General features: G+C 43.8%; 1 protein-coding gene, 1 long non-coding RNA gene and 1 other non-coding gene across 6 annotated transcripts; 1 reads left to right on the top strand and 2 right to left on the bottom strand.

Annotated features, from left to right (window-relative positions):
* Nucleotides 1–123: 123 nt before the first annotated feature.
* trnar-ucu (transfer RNA arginine (anticodon UCU)) lies at nucleotides 124–210 on the bottom strand. Its single transcript is given in 2 exon segments — nucleotides 124–159; nucleotides 174–210. It is a non-coding gene; the product is annotated as a tRNA-Arg (tRNA).
* A 4,981-nt stretch (nucleotides 211–5,191) lies between these two features.
* LOC144198493 (uncharacterized) lies at nucleotides 5,192–10,698 on the top strand. Of its 4 annotated transcripts, XR_013326725.1 has the most exons (8): nucleotides 5,193–5,316; nucleotides 5,381–5,498; nucleotides 5,568–5,655; nucleotides 5,719–6,552; nucleotides 8,210–8,262; nucleotides 9,095–9,161; nucleotides 9,859–10,044; nucleotides 10,112–10,697. It is a non-coding gene; the product is annotated as an uncharacterized LOC144198493 (long non-coding RNA). The 4 variants fall into 4 exon arrangements; XR_013326724.1 differs by having other exon boundaries at nucleotides 5,192–5,316; nucleotides 5,568–5,650; nucleotides 9,859–10,698; XR_013326723.1 differs by having other exon boundaries at nucleotides 5,192–5,316; nucleotides 9,859–10,697.
* On the bottom strand, nucleotides 9,253–15,468 carry patl1 (PAT1 homolog 1, processing body mRNA decay factor). Its single transcript, XM_077719539.1, has 20 exons — nucleotides 15,330–15,468; nucleotides 14,372–14,477; nucleotides 14,058–14,285; nucleotides 13,575–13,814; nucleotides 13,416–13,504; nucleotides 13,144–13,224; nucleotides 12,877–13,077; nucleotides 12,703–12,804; nucleotides 12,441–12,527; nucleotides 12,123–12,361; nucleotides 11,907–12,051; nucleotides 11,586–11,691; nucleotides 11,337–11,434; nucleotides 11,194–11,253; nucleotides 10,982–11,127; nucleotides 10,720–10,879; nucleotides 10,326–10,451; nucleotides 10,154–10,245; nucleotides 9,839–9,988; nucleotides 9,253–9,762 (listed from the first exon to the last, which is right to left on the bottom strand). Exons 1-20 carry the CDS (start codon nucleotides 15,342–15,344, stop codon nucleotides 9,741–9,743), a joined length of 2,493 nt encoding a protein of 830 aa, XP_077575665.1. The 5' UTR covers nucleotides 15,345–15,468; the 3' UTR covers nucleotides 9,253–9,740.
* Nucleotides 15,469–15,623: the final 155 nt, after the last annotated feature.

Raw genomic sequence — 15,623 nt, forward strand, 5'->3', positions numbered from 1 at the left:
GCCTAAATTTAAATACATTGTTTTAATAAACAAAATATCAGTTACGCCTTTTATATGTAGTAGAAGCTTGTTTTTATACAGTCCATGAGATACAGAACGATGAAGGTTCGAAGGAAAAAAAGTCGACTCCGGTGGGACTCGAACCCACAACCTTTGAATATCTTTCGTACCGCTAGAAGTCCAATGCGCTATCCATTGCGCCACGGAGCCACCTGTTGAACGTCGTTGCGAATTGTTATTTTAAAACTTTACAGTAAAAATCGCTATACATCTTGCTGTCTAATAATGCAATTTTACAAAATAAATCGTTCATTGATTCAATAATTTTCCGTGCCGCTTTTCCAGGCAGACGATGCAGGCTGCTGGAGCCATTTCCCAGCCTACCGGTTTGCCAGCTAATTGCAGGGCACGGTGACATCAACAACGGGGCCGCTCATTACGTTCAAGTGACTTCAGGTGCTTGGCGCACTGTACTTCAAGACGATTGCCCGTCAGTCAGGTAAAATAACAATGTTTATGAATTATTTGATATCTTACGAGTTGCTTACTTGTTATAACGAACAAATGTGCGTTCATTTTGAGGTGAAGAGTTGTGCGTTTATTTTGAGGCGAAGAGCTGTGGTCGCCATGTTGAGCTCCGTTAAGTAAGCTAGGGTTAAGGCTAAACGTACAATGTTAAATTGTAATGTTATTTTGCTAAATTATGTCTTGTTCAAGTTTTAATAGCAACTAATTGGTGTTCTTGACGTGGTGGTTATTGTTATGGGGTTTAAATTGTCTTTATTTTATGTAAAAATCACGTTAATTAGCGATTAGAACGAGGCTAGCGCTAGCCGAGAAGGGCTAATCGCTATGTCAACAGAGTTCACTCAGTGCTACTAACCTGTAGCTATACTTTATTGCGGATGCTAAATGAGCAGCTAGTTAAGGTAATGTTCTTACTTCTTTCATTTAGTTTGACTTATTTGTCGGTGCGAATGGGCTAGACGCCATGCCAAAAAGTCTTTTGTTAATTGCGAATTTTTTGGATTGAGTCATTAGCCTTCACTGGTTGTAGTGTACATAGAAATAAGTTTGTTTGTTTATGAAGAATACCAAACTCTCTTACTTCTGGCTTTCCAGTTATGGCACTATTGACATCTACCCGATGGACAGCGGCTTGACTCTGCGCAACTTCCCGGACGGAGCCTTTGGACACTTTTTTCCCCACGGATTTTTGGACACTTTTCTTCCCACAGGTTTTTAGACACTTTTTCCCGTGGATTTTTGGACACTTTGCCCCACGGATTTTTGGACATTTTTTTTGTGGATTTTTGGACAATTTTTTTGTGGAATTTGGACAATTTTTTTGTGGATTTTTGGACAATTTTTTTGTGGATTTTTGGACAATTTTTTTGTGGATTTTTGGACAATTTTTTTGTGGATTTTTGGACACTTTTTCCCGTGGTTTTTGGACACTTTGCCCCACGGATTTTTGGACACTTTTTTCTTCCCACAGGTTTTTGGACACTTTTTCCCGTGGATTTTTGGGCACTTTGCCCCACGGATTTTTGGACACTTTTCTTCCCACAGGTTTTTGGACACTTTTTCCGTGGATTTTTTGGACACTTTGCCCCACGGATTTTTGGACATTTTTTGTGGATTTTTGGACATTTTTTTGTGGATTTTTTGACACTTTTCCCCGTGGTTTTTGGACACTTTGCCCCACGGATTTTTGGACACTTTTCTTCCCACAGGTTTTTGGACACTTTTTCCGTGGATTTTTGGACACTTTGCCCCACGGATTTTTGGACACTTTTTCCCGTGGATTTTTGGACACTTTTTCCCGTGGATTTTTGGACACTTTGCCCCACGGATTTTTGGACACTTTGCCCCACGGATTTTTGGACACTTTTTCCCGTGGATTTTTGGACACTTTGCCCCACGGATTTTTGGACACTTTTTTCCCACAGGTTTTTGGACACTTTTTCCGTGGATTTTTGGACACTTTGCCCCACGGATTTTTGGACAGTTTTTTGTGGATTTTTGGACACTTTTTCCGTGGATTTTTGGACACTTTGCCCCACGGATTTTTGGACACTTTGCCCCACGGATTTTTGGACACTTTTTCCCGTGGATTTTTGGACACTTTGCCCCACGGATTTTTGGACACTTTTTTTCCCACAGGTTTTTGGACACTTTTTCCGTGGATTTTTGGACACTTTGCCCCACGGATTTTTGGACAGTTTTTTGTGGATTTTTGGACACTTTTTCCGTGGATTTTTGGACACTTTGCCCCACAGATTTTTGGACACTTTTTCCGTGGATTTTTGGACACTTTGCCCCACGGATTTTTGGACAATTTTTTGTGGTTTTTGGACACTTTTCCGTGGTTTTTTGGACACTTTGCCCCACGGATTTTTGGACACTTCTTCCCACAGGTTTTTGGACACTTTTTCCGTGGATTTTTTGGACACTTTGCCCCACGGATTTTTGGACACTTTTCCCCGTGGATTTTTGGACACTTTGCCCCACGGATTTTTGGACACTTTTCCCGTGGATTTTTTGACACTTTTTCCCGTGGATTTTTTGACACTTTTTCCCGTGGATTTTTGGACACTTTCCCCGTGGTTTTTGGACACTTTTTCCCGTGGATTTTTGGACACTTTGCCCCACGGATTTTTGGACACTTTTTTCCCCACACATTTTTGGACACTTTTCCCGTGGATTTTTGGACACTTTTCCCGTGGATTTTTGGACACTTTTCCCGTGGATTTTTGGACACTTTGCCCCACGGATTTTTGGACAATTTTTTGCGATTTTTGGACACTTTTTCCGTGGATTTTTGGACACTTTGCCCCACGGATTTTTGGACACTTTTCCCCGTGGATTTTTGGACACTTTGCCCCACGGATTTTTGGACATTTTTTTGTGGATTTTTGGACACTTTTTCCGTGGATTTTTGGACACTTTGCCCCACGGATTTTTGGACAGTTTTTTTGTGGATTTTTGGACACTTTGCCCCACGGATTTTTGGACAGTTTTTTGTGGATTTTTGGACACTTTTTCCGTGGATTTTTGGATACTTTGCCCCACGGATTTTTGGACACTTTTTCCCGTGGATTTTTGGACACTTTGCCCCACGGATTTTTGGACAGTTTTTTGTGGATTTTTGGACACTTTTTCCGTGGATTTTTGGACACTTTGCCCCACGGATTTTTGGACAGTTTTTTGTGGATTTTTGGACACTTTTTCCGTGGATTTTTGGACACTTTGCCCCACGGATTTTTGGACACTTTTTCCCGTGGATTTTTGGACACTTTGCCCCACGGATTTTTGGACATTTTTTTGTGGATTTTTGGACACTTTTCCCCGTGGTTTTTGGACACTTTGCCCCACGGATTTTTGGACACTTTTCTTCCCACAGGTTTTTGGACACTTTTTCCGTGGATTTTTGGACACTTTGCCACACGGATTTTTGGATACTTTTTCCCGTGGAATTTTGGACACTTTGCCCCACGGATTTTTGGACACTTTGCCCCATGGATTTTTGGACAATTTCTTTGTGGTTTTTGGACACTTTTCCCGTGGATTTTTGGACACTTTGCCCCACGGATTTTTGGACACTTTTCCCCGTGGTTTTTGGACACTTTGCCCCACGGATTTTTGAACACTTTTTCCCCGTGGATTTTTGGACACCTTGCCCCACGGATTTTTGGACACTTTGCCCCACGGATTTTTGGACAATTTTTTGTGGATTTTTTGACACTTTTCCCCGTGGTTTTTGGACACTTTGCCCCACGGATTTTTGGACACTTTTCTTCCCACAGGTTTTTGGACACTTTTTCCGTGGATTTTTGGACACTTTGCCCCACGGATTTTTGGACAGTTTTTTTGTGGATTTTTGGACACTTTTTCCGTGGATTTTTGGACACTTTGCCCCACGGATTTTTGGACACTTTTTCCCGTGGATTTTTGGACACTTTGCCCCACGGATTTTTGGACAGTTTTTTTGTGGATTTTTGGACACTTTTTCCGTGGATTTTTTGGAGACTTTGCCCCACGGATTTTTGGACATTTTTTGTGGATTTTTGGACACTTTTCCCCGTGGTTTTTGGACACTTTGCCCCACGGATTTTTGGACACTTTTCTTCCCACAGGATTTTGGACACTTTTTCCGTGGATTTTTGGACACTTTGCCACACGGATTTTTGGACACTTTTTCCCGTGGAATTTTGGACACTTTGCCCCACGGATTTTTGGACACTTTGCCCCATGGATTTTTGGACAATGTTTTGTGGTTTTTGGACACTTTTCCCGTGGATTTTTGGACACTTTGCCCCACGGATTTTTGGACAATTTTTTTGTGGATTTTTGGACACTTTTCCCCGTGGTTTTTGGACACTTTGCCCCACGGATTTTTGAACACTTTTTCCCGTGGATTTTTGGACACTTTGCCCCACGGATTTTTGGACAATTTTTTGTGGATTTTTGGACACTTTTCCCCGTGGTTTTTGGACACTTTGCCCCACGGATTTTTGGACACTTTTCTTCCCACAGGTTTTTGGACACTTTTCCCGTGGATTTTTGGACACTTTGCCCCACGGATTTTTGGACACTTTCCGTGGATTTTTGGACACTTTGCCCCACGGATTTTTGGACACTTTTCTTCCCACAGGTTTTTGGACACTTTTTCTGTGGATTTTTGGACACTTTGCCCCACGGATTTTTGGACACTTTTCTTCCCACAGGTGTTTGGACACTTTTTCCGTGGATTTTTGGACACTTTGCCCCACGGATGTTTGGACAATTTTTTTGTGGATTTTTGGACATTTTTTGTAGATTTTTTGACACTTTTCCCCGTGGTTTTTGGACACTTTGCCCCACGGATTTTTGGACACTTTTCTTCCCACAAGTTTTTGGACACTTTTTCCGTGGATTTTTGGACACTTTTCCCAGAGGGAAGGACGGCATGGACGGACGGACGGCATGGACGGACGGACGGACGGCATGGACGGGAGGACGGCATGGACGGACGGACGGCATGGATGGACGGACGGCATGGACGGACGGACGGCATGGACGGACGGACGGGAGGACGGGAGGACGGCATGGACGGGAGGACGGCATGGACGGGAGGACGGCATGGACGGGAGGACGGCATGGACGGGAGGACGGCATGGACGGGAGGACGGCATGGACGGGAGGACGGCATGGACGGGAGGACGGCATGGACGGGAGGACGGCATGGACGGGAGGACGGCATGGACGGGAGGACGGCATGGACGGGAGGACGGCATGGACGGGAGGACGGCATGGACGGACGGAGGGATCAAGGTGAGTACAATATTCAGCGTACATCATTTTCAAAGAAAAAAATCTGCAAATGTTTGTCCCGCAGGAGTGACGGAGCCACTCACGTTCACCCGAGACAACTGCGGTGAGTCGGCCACGCCCGCCGGCCCGTGCCATCGTCCAATCGCAGGCCCGCGTTTGCTCTCTTTCAGCGTGCTCCACGGGTACGTGTCAATTTGGAGTCTCTGAGGCCCTGTTGTTGGTTAAAGTGACTGGCGGCCATCTTACGACAGAAATTCTTCAAACGTTCTGCTGTGAAGGAGGGAAGTGATCCAAGATGGTGGCGCGCACGGCTGCAGCTGGCTCCTGCTCTTCAGTTTGGTATTTTGTTACCTCAGTCTTGTCGTTGTTTGCTGACATCTACCAGGCAAACTTTTTCTGCAGGCGCCAGGATTTGGTGGCTCTCGGGAGGAGATGCCATATATCCATCACAGCAGATTGCCAACCAACCTGCAATGTCCCTCAGGACATCTCCAGACCACCGGAATCTTCATGGATACCAATAATATCTCCGATGAGGCCGTTTGTTTTAATATTTACCTTAACAGGATGTGATTTTTGTATTTTCAGATGAGTTCTTTTTTGTCTTTTGCCGGGAAGGCGCACTTTGTGGAGGAGCACCACCAATTTGGTCCCACGCCGCTGTGTATGATGACAATAAGGCTTTTGATAATTCCATGATGATGATCAAGCCCATGTCTGAACAGCCATCTTGTGGCAGGGAGAGTGAATTGACTCCATTCTTCAAACGCTTTGGTTTACAACAAACTTGTTGGAAGAAAAATAGTATAGAAAAGAATGGAAATTCATAAAACGGCTCAACAAGAAGCGCAAGACGTGCTGGCTGGCGGCTGTCATGGAGTTCCGTGAACAGGACGCTGTGCCCATCGTGATCTCACCGAGGAACGCCCTCGCCATCGGCCACGGCGTGCAGATAAGAAATTAAAAAGACGTAGTATAATAATGATGTGTTTGAATCCCGCCTGGGAACCATTTTCCCTTAATTGTTTCTATGTATTTGTAGTCAAGATCTTCATATGATGACACAGGAAAGTGTAGCCAATTTGTGGCATAGAGGTTAACTCACCTGACTCCCGTGTGGGAGACCTGGGTTCAAATCCCGCTTTGGACATATTTTCACGTATTTGTTTCTGTGTATTTGTAGGCAAGACCTTCAAATGACGACCAAGGAAAGTGTAGCCACTTGGTGGCGCAGAGGTTTGTTCACTGGACTCCAGCCTGGGGGACCTGGGTTCAAATCCCGGTTCGGACATATAGGCTTTTTTTGTTAAAAAAACGACATAGTATAGTAAGGCTTTTTTGTTAAAAAACGACATAGTATAGTAAGGCTTTTTTTGTTAAAAAAACGATATAGTATAACAGTAAGGCTTTTTTGTTAAAAAAAAACGACATAGTATAGTAAGGCTTTTTAATTCACAAAACGTCATAGTATAGTAAGGCTTTTTTTGTTAAAAAAAACGATATTGTATAATAGTAAGGCTTTTTTTGTTAAAAAAAACGACATAGTATAGTAAGGCTTTTTTGTTAAAAAACGACATAGTATAGTAAGGCTTTTTCGTTAAAAAACGACATAGTATAGTAAGGCTTTTTTGTTAAAAAAACTACATAGTATAGTAAGGCTTTTTTTTGTTAAAAAAACGACATAGTATAGTAAGGCTTTTTTTGTTAAAAAAAACGATATTGTATAATAGTAAGGCTTTTTTTTGTTAAAACGGCATAGTATAGTAAGGCTTTTTTTGTTAAAAAAACGACATAGTATAGTAAGGCTTTTTTTGTTAAAAAAACGACATAGTATAGTAAGGCTTTTTTGTTAAAAAACGACAAAAAACGACATAGTATAGTAAGGCTTTTTTTGTTAAAAAAAACGATATTGTATAATAGTAAGGCTTTTTTTGTTAAAACGGCATAGTATAGTAAGCCTTTTTTTGTTAAAACGGCATAGTATAGTAAGGCTTTTTTTGTTAAAAAAACGACATAGTATAGTAAGGCTTTTTTTGTTAAAAAAACGACATAGTACAGTAAGGCTTTTTTGTTAAAAAACGACAAAAAACGACATAGTATAGTAAGGCTTTTTTTGTTAAAAAAAACGATATTGTATAATAGTAAGGCTTTTTTTGTTAAAACGGCATAGTATAGTAAGGCTTTTTTTGTTAAAAAAACGACATAGTATAGTAAGGCTTTTTTTGTTAAAAAAACGACATAGTATAGTAAGGCTTTTTTTTTGTTAAAAAAAAACGACATAGTATAGTAAGGCTTTTTTTGTTAAAAAAAACGACATAGTATAGTAAGGCTTTTTTTGTTAAAAAACGACATAGTATAGTAAGGCTTTTTTTGTTAAAAAAAACGATATTGTATAATAGTAAGGCTTTTTTTGTTAAAAAAACGACAGTATAGTAAGGCTTTTTTTTGTTAAAAAACGACATAGTATAGTAAGGGTTTTTTTGTTAAAAAACGGCATAGTATAGTAAGGCTTTTTTTGTCAAAAAAACGACAAAGTATAGTAAGGCTTTTTTGTTAAAAAAAACGACATAGTATAGTAAGGCTTTTTTTGTTAAAAAAACGACATAATATAGTAAGGCTTTTTTGTTAAAAAAAAACGACATAGTATAGTAAGGCTTCTTTTGTTAAAAAAAACGATATAGTATAACAGTAAGGCTATTTTGTTAAAAAAACGACATAGTATAGTAAGGCTTTTTAATTCACAAAACGACATAGTATAGTAAAGCTTTTTGATTCAAAAAATGATGTAGTATAGTAAGGCTTTTTGTTAAAAAAACGACATAGTATAGTAAGGCTTTTTAATTCACAAAACGACATAGTATAGTAAGGCTTTTTTGTTTTTATATATTTGCAGTGAAGATCTTCAAATGCTGACATAGGAAACTGTAGTCACTTGGTGGCGCAGAGGTATGTTCACCCGAGTCCCCCCTGGGGGACCTGGGTTCAAGTCCCGGTTGGGACACATCATTTTCCCTTAATTGTTTCTGTGGACTTGAACTCAAGACACAGAAATGGTGACGTAGGAAAGTGTAGCCACTTGGTTGGCGCAGAGGTTAGTGCACTGGACTCCCGCCGGGGAGACCTGGGTTCGCTTCCCGCTGTCGCCCTTTGGCTGATCACCGAACCAAGTGGTCTGGAAAATGGAATAAGAAGAAGAAGAAAAAAAGAAAAACTTTTTAATTTTTATTAAACACTTAGTCATACTTTTCAGCAAAAGGTTATATTCCGAACTGCCTTCGGCAGTTCGGAAGACACTTGATGGACCTGTATGTGCGAAAGGCGTTCTCGGGTCGGCCTTCGGCCGACCCTCGACCGCTTGCTTGGTCAGTGAACCGCCGACACCGGGAAGCGAACTCACGTTCTCTCGGTGCAAAGGCGAGTGTGCAACCCACAACACCAACTCGTGCCCCACTTATACAAGGGTGTTGAAACGTTTTATCCAAGGAAATGGGGTGAAACACTTAGTCATTTTTTGGACAAAATGCTTCATTCACCACTGAAGACTTATACACTTTACACTTATACACTTAAACACTTAGGCATTAGAACTTATTCTTTTAACTGAATAAGATTGGGAAAATATTTGCTGGCATTGGGATTCGAACCCAGGACCACAGAGGTGGCGGACTGATGACTTAGCCACTGGGCCACCACCCTGTGGGAGAAAGCAGTAGTATTTGTACTTTTACCTCATTCATTTACCTGAATAATATATTGGGAAAATCTTTGCATGTTCTAGGATTCAAACCAAAGACCACAGAGGTGGCAGACTGAAGACTTATCCACTGGGCCACCACACCATGAGAGTAGGCAATAGTACTTATATTTTTGTCTCTTTCATTTACCTGAATAATATTGGGAAAATCTTTGCAAGCACTGGGCCACCACTCCCCAGAATGAGATAGTAGTATTTATTGTTTTGTCTCTTTTCACTCACAGGTCATACTTAGTACTTTATGTTCCGTTCAAGTGGGAAAAGTTAGGTAAACAGAGCAAAGCAGGGTTTGAACCCAGGTCCACCGAGGTGGGAGGCCAATAACTTATCCACTGGACCACAGGCTCCCGAAAGTAAGCAGTAGTATTTATTGTTTTGTTTATTAATATACATCCTAGAAGTTTTATAGCTCCCAAAGATAACATGACACTTTTTATATAATAGAAATATTTTTTAATTTTAAGGTTCCACATAAGCATAATTGTAAACAAGATTTAAGATTAGAAAAGCATATTTCACGACCATTTAAACCGCAATCACAATTCATGTTATCACAGACACACCAAGGATTAAAACAATTCATGATATCATACACGCACGCACACACACACACACACACACACGCTCTTCATCAATTGTGAACCCGGTTGGATGGAGGCCACGGAAACTTCTACCTGGACGAGTCGGTGAGCCTGAGAGAGACAAAATGGAGACGAAACGGTGTAGAATTCCAAGCGGGAAAGGCTTGAGCGTTGGGTTTAGACTTACTGGAGCTTTTCCTGCAACAGGTCCAAACGCTGGCGGTCGATAAAGCGCGAAAAGAGGCTGAGCAGGTTGGCGGGTGCGTAGAGCGGAGAGGACAAGGACGAAGACGGGACGCTCAGCAATTCCCGGGCCACGGAGAACACCAGCTCGCTCCTGGACACACGCATTGAGAGCAAACGCTTGAATAAAGATTGGAGGAGAAAAAAGGGGTACTCGGACGTTTGACAACATGACAGTTTACTGTTGAAAGCAGCTCTCAAAATTATATTCGTCCAGGGGCGACCGGGAACGTGAAAAAGGTCCCAGAAAAATAGTCACCATCGATTGTCGTCCATGAGCTGACAGGTAGGGTCGGAGCTTTGCATCCTCTCTCCCTCGCTCAGGATCAGGTAGAGCAGCGTCACGCCAAACTGAAGGAAGACAAAAATAAAACGAGGCGTCATTGGAGGCATTCCATCTCAAGAGCAAAGACGGGGCTAAACCAGCGCACCTTGTTTTGCAAGACCGCAGCCAGTTGACCTTCACTGCCCTGAAGCTCCTGCAGCAAGTCTATGAGGCCGGCACTGGACATGGAGACGATCACCGTGGAAACGGGCTCCAGTAACCAGCTAAGGACCTGCTCGGGGTGGACCGTCAAACTAAATCAAACATTCCTGTCATTTGTTTTTTTTTAATTGTTGTGGGAGAGTTGTCGTTGCATCTCTTATCAATTGAAATGGCGAATAAATGTTTTGGGTATTTTTGGTAATTACTTGGATTATTTCTAAAGAGTTTCGGAGCAAATTTAAAATAAAAAATCCAAATGACAAAAGGCAAATCAACTCATTTTGTAAGCGGACCGGCTGGATTGTACCAGAAAGCTAAGTTTAGACAATTTTCCTGACCTGGTCCTGTTTGTCCTTCTTGGCCAACGTGGGAAGGTTGCGCGCGATCACCATGACGACGGCGGCGGCCTGGGAGGGGGGCAGGTAGGGGAGGAGCCTGGATATCAGCCGCTTGCCTTTCCTCACCGACATGATCATCACGCAGCGCTCGTCGCTCACTCTTTTCGGGGAGAAAGACAATCACCATGAGGACGACGGGGGTTCAATTCTTTAAAATACGTCTTCCGTCTTAGTGCTGGACGAGTGTCTACGTGGTTCCTACCTATCGTCCCACTCCTTCTCCTGCAGAGAGTGGCAGAGCTGCAGGGAATTGTTTTTGTTGCGTTCCAGAAGAGCTTCCCTGTCCTCCTCGGGCGCGTGGACAAAACGTTTCCCAAAGTCTTGAACCTCCAGCAGCAAACTGTAGATCTGAAAAGGGAGGCAAACCGGGTTGGACCGAGATTTTGCCCAACTTTGGTTGTGCGGCGCTCTCACCTTTTCCACCGTGTACAGAACCTGTCGTCTCTTATTCCAAACTTGCTTCTCCCTTTTTTCCTGCGGATGCAAAGTGGGTTGGAGTTAAATTACAAAGTAGGGTCATCTCTTAAAAAAAAAAAAAAAATCAGACTGAAATGTACCTCATCGTCCGAGCGCGTGGTCACCACGGCGTCAATCATTTTGCGCGGATTGTTGACACTTGAAACGGTCAGTTTCCCCAGAGACCCTGCAAACTGGACTGTTGAGAAAGAAATAAAATAAAATATTAAACTCAGCTCCAAGAATTCTATTCCGAGTCGATACATTCCTGCTGCACATTTGACATAAACTATGAGTCATCAAAAATGTAAAGTGTTTAAAGTCGACTCCGTTTTGAAAAAGGTACCTACCTGGTCTGTAGGTGTGTTCAATCTTGGCCACTTGTGGAGTGATGAGCTTGGTGGTGTGTTCCTTTTTGCCGCTGTCCTTCTCTTTCTCCATCTTTTCAAAGTATTGCTACAAAAGTCAAAAGAGTTACGGACCATCTTTACCACATCATGCCTTTGAGTTTTACAACATTTTCTGGCGTATAAGCCAGGAAAATGGATGATTGGTGAATTAGGAGTCTCATACCGAGTCCAATTCAACCATTTAAAGGCTGCGGCTTATATGCCAGAAAATACGCTGAATGAAAATTAAAATAGGGGCGAAGCCAGCCCATTGTGGCCCACCTGATAGTAGTAGTCGTCCAGGAAAGGGTCGGTACTTTGAAGTTGCATCATTTGGATCTTGGTGACCCATTCCTTCTCACTCTGAGTCATCAAGTTGCTGTAGGGGTCCCTGCTCCGCCAGTCCCCCCCGCTTCGGCTTCGATCCCTACGGGGAGGCCGAGTTCTCGCGGTCAGGTGGATGTTCTCTCCACGCCACGATAAAAACAATGGACTTACCCGCCCCGGTTCTGCATCCGTTGGGTGAGTATGCGGCGGTGCTGAGGGTGAAGGTGCGTGGCGTTGTGCCTGATCAGCGGCATGTGGTTGGGGAGGCCGTGAGGGTGAGGGAGATTCAGAGGATGCGGGGGCCCCATCCGATGGCCGTGCACCGGGTGCGGTCCGCCGAAGAAGGCTCGGAAACCACCTCCGCCCGGTAACAGGGGCGGCACCGGACCGCCGCGGGGAACTCCGCCCACCTGCAGACACACCGGCGTACGAGAAATGTGGTTGAATCCATGAAATGGGAAAGATTGAGGCCGACTGAGCGCCACCGACCTGAGAGTTGAGAAGCTGGGCCCGTTGAAGCTGCGACAGCACTGGACCCACGCCCGGAGGAAATGGCCCACGACACAGCGGCGAGTTCTTGGGGGAGATGCCAGGGTGAGGCTCAGATAGTCAATAGTTCTCTTATTTAAAGTGACAGTAACAACTTTCAGACGGCGTGCAAAAAAAATTGTCCAATAGACTGGACTAAATCCTCGTTTGTGGGTGTGTATGACAGAAATGGGATTAATTGGAAAAAAAATGAAAAGCTTACGGTAAAATTGAGCAGCGTGTTTGGAGACAAACGTTCGGGGAAAGGAGGCGGGTATCTGTGTTGGATGGCGGCTCTGACGTGAACGGCCGTGGGGTGATGGATCTGTACACACAAACAAAAAAATCAGGTCAGGTCAAAATTGCTTTAGTGAAAAGACAAAGTGGGAAAAGCCACCTGATGATTTAAGGAGTGAGCCATTGGTTGCTTGGGAGGAGTGCCAATAGGCACCGCCCTGACGGGAGGCGAGCCAATCACGGGAGACGTGGAGCGCGGAGGCGGGACCCGTTCCGATAAATCCCGCCCTTCGTCATTCATCCCCTGGGATGGACGTTTGGGAAGGCCCACCTCCTTGATGATTGACATTAATGGACTATCCTGAAAAGAAAAAAAAGAGTCCAAATTAGTCATTGAATAAAACAAATAAAGAATAAAGTAACTCACCTCCAGGTGGGTCACTAATCCGGGAGTCACACTGACTGGTCCAAAACCCAGATTGTTCTCCCAGATATTCCGGGTGTTCATCTAAAAGAGTGGAGGTTGAGCCACATTAAAAAAAAAAAGAAAAAAAAAAAGGAGTGTACAAATTGATTGGCAGTGGTGAAAAACAAGCTCCGATGGTGGTGAAAGTGATGCCTTTGTGCTGCATTTTAGCAAAAAAATCATAATGTTTTATAACAAAATGCATGATAGGGAATGGAGTGGTAAACACTAACCTGGCCAATGCTACTAGGGACAGAGCGAAGCAAATGCTGCTGCTGCTGTTGTTGTTGTTGATAACTAAGCATGGATGGGGAGGGATGGCCTGCAGTCAACCGACAAAATACATCAGTCCAACAACTTTGACAATAAGACCAAACCGGGAAGATTGCTACCTGAAATGGAGGGCCCCGGAGGCCGTTGGTTGGGATGACGTAGAAGGTGAGGTCGAGGCGGGTGGGACACGGGGGACGGTGGAAGCAGGACTCTGGACCTGGAGTCCTGGCCCAGCCTTTGGTTCGGAGGAAAAGCGGGCAACTCGGCCGCCCCGACTCCGGCGATAGCCGGGTCGGCTTCCAGGACCAGTCTTGCCAGCGACTCGGCCAGGTCACCTTCCCGTCTTCCTTCTTCTGCATCTGTTCGTAAAAACACAGCCATTTTATTTTCATTTTTATAGTTATTTTATGACTACTTATTTATGCATGCACTTTATGGTGAGGCTTTAAATCTCACTGTACTTGTATGATAACAATAAGGAGCTTCAAATCTATTCAATCTATGGCTGAGATAAGGACTTTCTCATTGGAAAACTAGCAGTTGCCCAAGTTTTAATTTCATTTGCATCCCATTCGAGGATATTTTTGAAGGAGGTCACCAACCTGTTTGATGTGTTCCAGAAGAAGACGAGGACGAGCGCTGGGCTCCCGGGAGGACCGAGTATAAGGGAAGATGGCCGGCAAGCGAGGTGACATAGTTGGCGGACGGATCATCGGCCAGAGGCAAATTGGGGTCATTTTTCACCACGGCTCCCAAGCCAAGTCCCTCTCCGAGCTCATCTCGCTCATCAAGTTCGGCGAGGCGTTTGTGCTCCTCTTGCCAGTCGTCATCTGGACAAAATAACGGCGAATAAAGGGTGAGTTGCTTGTTGTTGTCCATTCAAAACATTTGTAAAACTGGTCAGCGATTGACTAACCGATAGCTCCTGCTCCAAAGGTATCATCATTAAACTGATCAATTTCCTCCTCCTCTTCTACCAGTCCATCATCTTCCTCCTCCAACGTACAGTCTTCCTCCAAGGACTAGAAGAAAAGAAGACACCAGATTTTTCAAGATAGAAATTACAATCTACAACATGCTTGAGATATTGTTTACAAAATGGGAAAGAGCTAAGAAATATCCACAAACACATTAGCATCATCGTAACCGTGTTGTCAAAAATAATTCGGATACTTTTTCCACTTTAAAAATGGTGAAATGACTAAAAAAAAGGCACATAACTTCATGTATTTTGACCTTTAAATTCCGTGTAGGCTTCTCACGGAATAACATTTGAAAATACGATTGTTTACGGCTCTCTCGGTTACCGCCCGCTGAAATAGGTATCGACGGGTTGAATAACAGTGTCTGCAATGACCGATCACGGTATCCCGGTGTAAAAACGCACCCTTGGCAAGGTTTAATTTCGCATTTTGACGTTAACACCTGCCCAAATACACAAACACGACGTTAAAACGACACACACTGAGCCCCCTTATTTCCCAACACAATGTCAATAAACAGGTAAGCAACCACGTTAGCCGTTAGCAACAATGCTAATCCCAATGTGATCTTACATCACGCACGCAGCTGCGATTTCGAACCGAGAAGAAACCACCAACGTGGGATTTGAACCCCGCGTGAAAGACGAAAACGACTCAAAGCACTGTGGTTTAGTACCAAACAAGTGAGGCGAAGCACCGAGCAAAAGGTGGCGGCTCTCTGCTCTTCTTCCTGCGGCTCAAGGCAGCAGGAAAGCGGGCTGCCTCACAGGCCGCCAATGTAGCCGTGGCATGATTCCAAATGGAAGGCGCAAACAGCCTTAAAATGAAGCGTCGCTGTCGAACACTTTGTCCACGAAAGGCCGTGGTTAGTATTGGGTAAAGGCCACTCACCTGGAATCGAAACATCTATCCCGGAATTCAAGTGGAGGTCGGCGCATCAAAAGGTAAACGGCGCGCGAGTGACGCACTGCTTACGTTCACGTGAACGGGCGTTTTGGGAATGACGTGCACGAGCACGCATTCAGACGCACACTACGGATGGATGGACCATTGCTATGTAATATATTAGGAACATTTTTCTAAAGTTAATCTCCCCTGATTCCGACAAATGGTTATTTATTTTTTCTTTGTTGTTATTTTTACACTTTGTGGTGACGCTTTAAATCTCAGTATACTTGTATAATG

Source organism: Stigmatopora nigra, chromosome 6, assembly GCF_051989575.1.
Source record: "Stigmatopora nigra isolate UIUO_SnigA chromosome 6, RoL_Snig_1.1, whole genome shotgun sequence".
NCBI lineage: Eukaryota > Metazoa > Chordata > Actinopteri > Syngnathiformes > Syngnathidae > Stigmatopora > Stigmatopora nigra.

Bases quoted from the DNA above. Each gene is read 5' to 3' on its own strand.
- patl1 (XM_077719539.1), bottom strand. The intron at 11,692-11,906 runs GTGGGCCACAAT...TGACTTTTGTAG, and splicing joins TGGACGACTACTACTATCAG to CAATACTTTGAAAAGATGGA. The intron at 10,246-10,325 runs GTGCGCTGGTTT...GTCTTCCTTCAG, and splicing joins CTGCGGTCTTGCAAAACAAG to TTTGGCGTGACGCTGCTCTA.